General features: G+C 50.5%; 1 protein-coding gene across 1 annotated transcript; it reads right to left on the bottom strand.

Moving 5' to 3' along the window:
- Window positions 1-231: 231 nt before the first annotated feature.
- COL26b_013693 (uncharacterized protein) lies at window positions 232-1,704 on the bottom strand (the record flags this gene model as incomplete). The annotated part of the gene is made up of 1 exon (XM_053186287.1): window positions 232-1,704. The coding sequence occupies one exon, from the start codon at window positions 1,702-1,704 to the stop codon at window positions 232-234; it is 1,473 nt and encodes a 490-aa protein (XP_053029762.1).
- Window positions 1,705-3,151: the final 1,447 nt, after the last annotated feature.

Here is a 3,151-nt window from a genome sequence, read left to right as displayed (position 1 = left end):
GCTTGACCATCTGACTGTGAGCAAGAAGGAACTAGATGGGTTGAAGTTGAGCTTGGATGCTTGACCCATGGATGCTCAATGGCTTGCAGAATGATCACTGGCAACATATGAGACTCGACGACAGTCGAGTGCAGACCATTTGATTTTGTTCTCCTTTGCCACAGCATCTCTCCCGTCCCCAGGGCATGCAGGGCAAGTGTTGTATGGGTATCCAAGTAATGGCAACAGTCCCTAATTCGACAGGGCTTTGCGCATCTTCGCTTTCATTTGGGCTATTTGGGCCGCAACTTTCTCATTAATATATCCATTGATAGTTTCCGCCATGTTCTCTTCAAGCCATTTACTCATATGCTCTTTCATCGCGTCACCCAAGTTATCCTTCACCCAGTCCTCCATCTCGTCACACAGGTCTGGCATCTGCTTCCCGAGCTTCTCGCATTCTTCGTCAAGCTCGCCGGTGTGAATGAGGAGAGACTCGACAGTCTCCTCGGTCTCGGTCTGACGGTTCTCTAGATCACCGCAGTTGTCCTCTACCTCATCGTGCCGTCCCTCAAGCTCCTTGTTCCGCCTCCGAAGTTCTTCGACATCCTCTTGCAGCCGTTGGATCTGCTGACGTTGCTGTTCGAGTAGAACCGCCAACCTGCCCTGTACACATCCGGCATCTGCAAATTGAGATTCCGACCTTTCTTCGGGACGTTGGGCGTTTGCTGTAGTTGCGTGAACGCTGGCGAATGAACGTTGGAAATGCGCCCTTTTCGAAGATGGGTGCAAGTCGATCTCTTCGCTCCCGCAGTGCAGCACTCGTTTAGAAGTCTGCAGCCTTCGGTGCTGCCTTTCGCTGCCGCCGTACTCAGGCAGGGCATCGTCACCGCGGGCACTTTTGACGAAGGCAGCTGCCGCGGCAGCGGTCATGCTGGCCCTCGGCTGCGGTCCCTCAACCACGCATTCGTCATACTGCGGGGGTGAATCTTGATCACGCGGAACAGTATCGAAGGGAACTGTGGAAGCACACGACTCGGTCGAGGGTGTCGCACATCCGTTGCGTTCACCATCTCTCAGAGGGCCATCATTTTGGTCCTCCTCGGGTGTGAACACGACGCCACCTTTGCCACTGTACAGCCTGCGCAGATCCACCATACGCTCGTATGACTGACGCTGGGTTGCCGTCAGAGTCGGAAACTGCCGCACAGCCTGGAAAAAAGTCTCAAACTTCGTCATCGGCAAGACGTTGTGCGGCATGTAGATGGAGAACGTCGGAACCGTCGCGAGCGAGGCAGTGGAGCGAAAGGCATGCCACGCGGGGCTGTCGGGGGCCTCGTCGCGTGCGAAATCGGTCGGCACGATGAGCTGGGCATAGAGGCCGCTGTGCAGGTGGAACTGGAGGCGAGTCAAAAGGCGCTTGCCGCCCAGTCGCTGGCGGACGCGTTCGAGGTGTAATGGGCTTCGGTCATTTGCGTCGCTCGTGTCGCAAGTCGTGTTTTGCAGCGAAGCGATACGGTCGGGTGTGATTTGCAGATAAATAGTGGTTTTGATGGAGGCACTGTCGGTGATGGTTGTGCTGAGACGGAAGAGGGCTGAAGCTGACGACTGATACACAACGTTGAGTTTGAAGGGCTGGTCAATGAATTCGGGCTGTCCTCCGTCTTGGTCTTCACGCACCGCAAAGACAGTGTGGACAAATCGTGCGTCTTCGGCGGACGACATCTCGTAATCGCTTGGATTCAATCTGCTAGATGTGCACAACGTAGCGGACAGGAACCAGCTGGGTGAATACTTACCGCGGTCATGTCATAGTCCTCTCCCTTTCGCCGCAAGTCCTTCGCAGGGTTCTCAGGAGCAGAGGGTTCCAGCGTGACACCGACCCTGCCCAGGGCGCATTGGGGGCTCTTGCGCAAGCAGTAGAATGACCGGAGCGACGGTTGACAAGATCCAGGCGTGAAGCTGTGAAGTTCACGGGGTGGATGGGTTCCGTCGGGATTCCGGTCCTACTCGCGCAAGGAGTCAAGCAAGCAGCCGGGGGCAGTCGAATGGTTGGGACAGCTGGAACAGGTCTGCTCAATGAAAGCGCCGGCACGAGAGACGAGGGCGGGGATGGAAATGACGCTGGAGTGGATGGGGTTGAAGATGGAGATGATGGTACGAAGCGACACCACGTGAATACGTAATGGAGCGGAGAATGTTGGGACGGACCGCCTCACGAGTGGCTGGGTGGCTGGGCGATTTCGGCTCGGCAAGACATTGTTCCGCGCCCAGACCCAGTCAGGTCACGGCGGGGGCATACATGATTGGTTAGATTGGCTCCCTCCTGAGTCAGCATGATCTGGTCTGTGCGTCGGGATAACACCGGCTTGCAGACCGCTTCCCTGGGAAAAGTCGGGTGTACACCTCGCAGGGGGGTCTAAAAAGCAGGCAGGTGGCTGTGGCAGTGCTAGAAGAATAGATCATCCGGGCTATATAAGTATAACTTTCCCCTTATAGTCTAGTCTACTATATCTTAACTATCCCTAAGCTATACTCATATCTAAATAAAATAAAAACTATATTATAGTAAGATATAATTATAATAAATATTAATAATAAAATTATATTATTTATAGTATAAATATAATATATACTATAATTAATAACTTATAAGGAAATACTTGCTATTTTTTTTCTTCTATTTGAGAGAGATATATTATATATATATAGAACTTATTCTTAAAGTACATTATTCTTAAACTAAATATCCCTAATATCTTAATTTATAATAAACTCTTTTTTAACTTTAATTAACTTTACTAGCTGTTTAGCTATATTTATAGATAATAATCTATTTTTTAACCTTAATACTTTCTCTACTTTAGATAATATTAAATAATAAGAAAAAGAATAAAGATAACTTAAGGATAATAATTTAATTATAAACTTAACTTATTATATTACTTACTAACTGTCACGGGCTAGAGCCCGGCCGAGATCTCCGGCTTTGCCGGAGCAGTTACCGAGATCCGGCGGAGCCGGATCCACTATTCTACCGTGGCACACCGCCTAGCCCGACCACGTATCTCCGTAGCTAGGCGCCCACTCTTGTAAAATCCTTCTCCTCTTCAGCGGAGAATAGTCAATCGACGGCACCTCTACGTTGAACAAGCCTAGGCGCCAGCCCCTT

This window comes from Colletotrichum chrysophilum (genome assembly GCF_026319265.1).
Source record: "Colletotrichum chrysophilum strain AFK26 chromosome Unknown scaffold_248, whole genome shotgun sequence".
In the NCBI taxonomy this organism is placed as follows: domain Eukaryota; kingdom Fungi; phylum Ascomycota; class Sordariomycetes; order Glomerellales; family Glomerellaceae; genus Colletotrichum; species Colletotrichum chrysophilum.
This window is presented reverse-complemented; position numbering and strand designations above follow the sequence as displayed.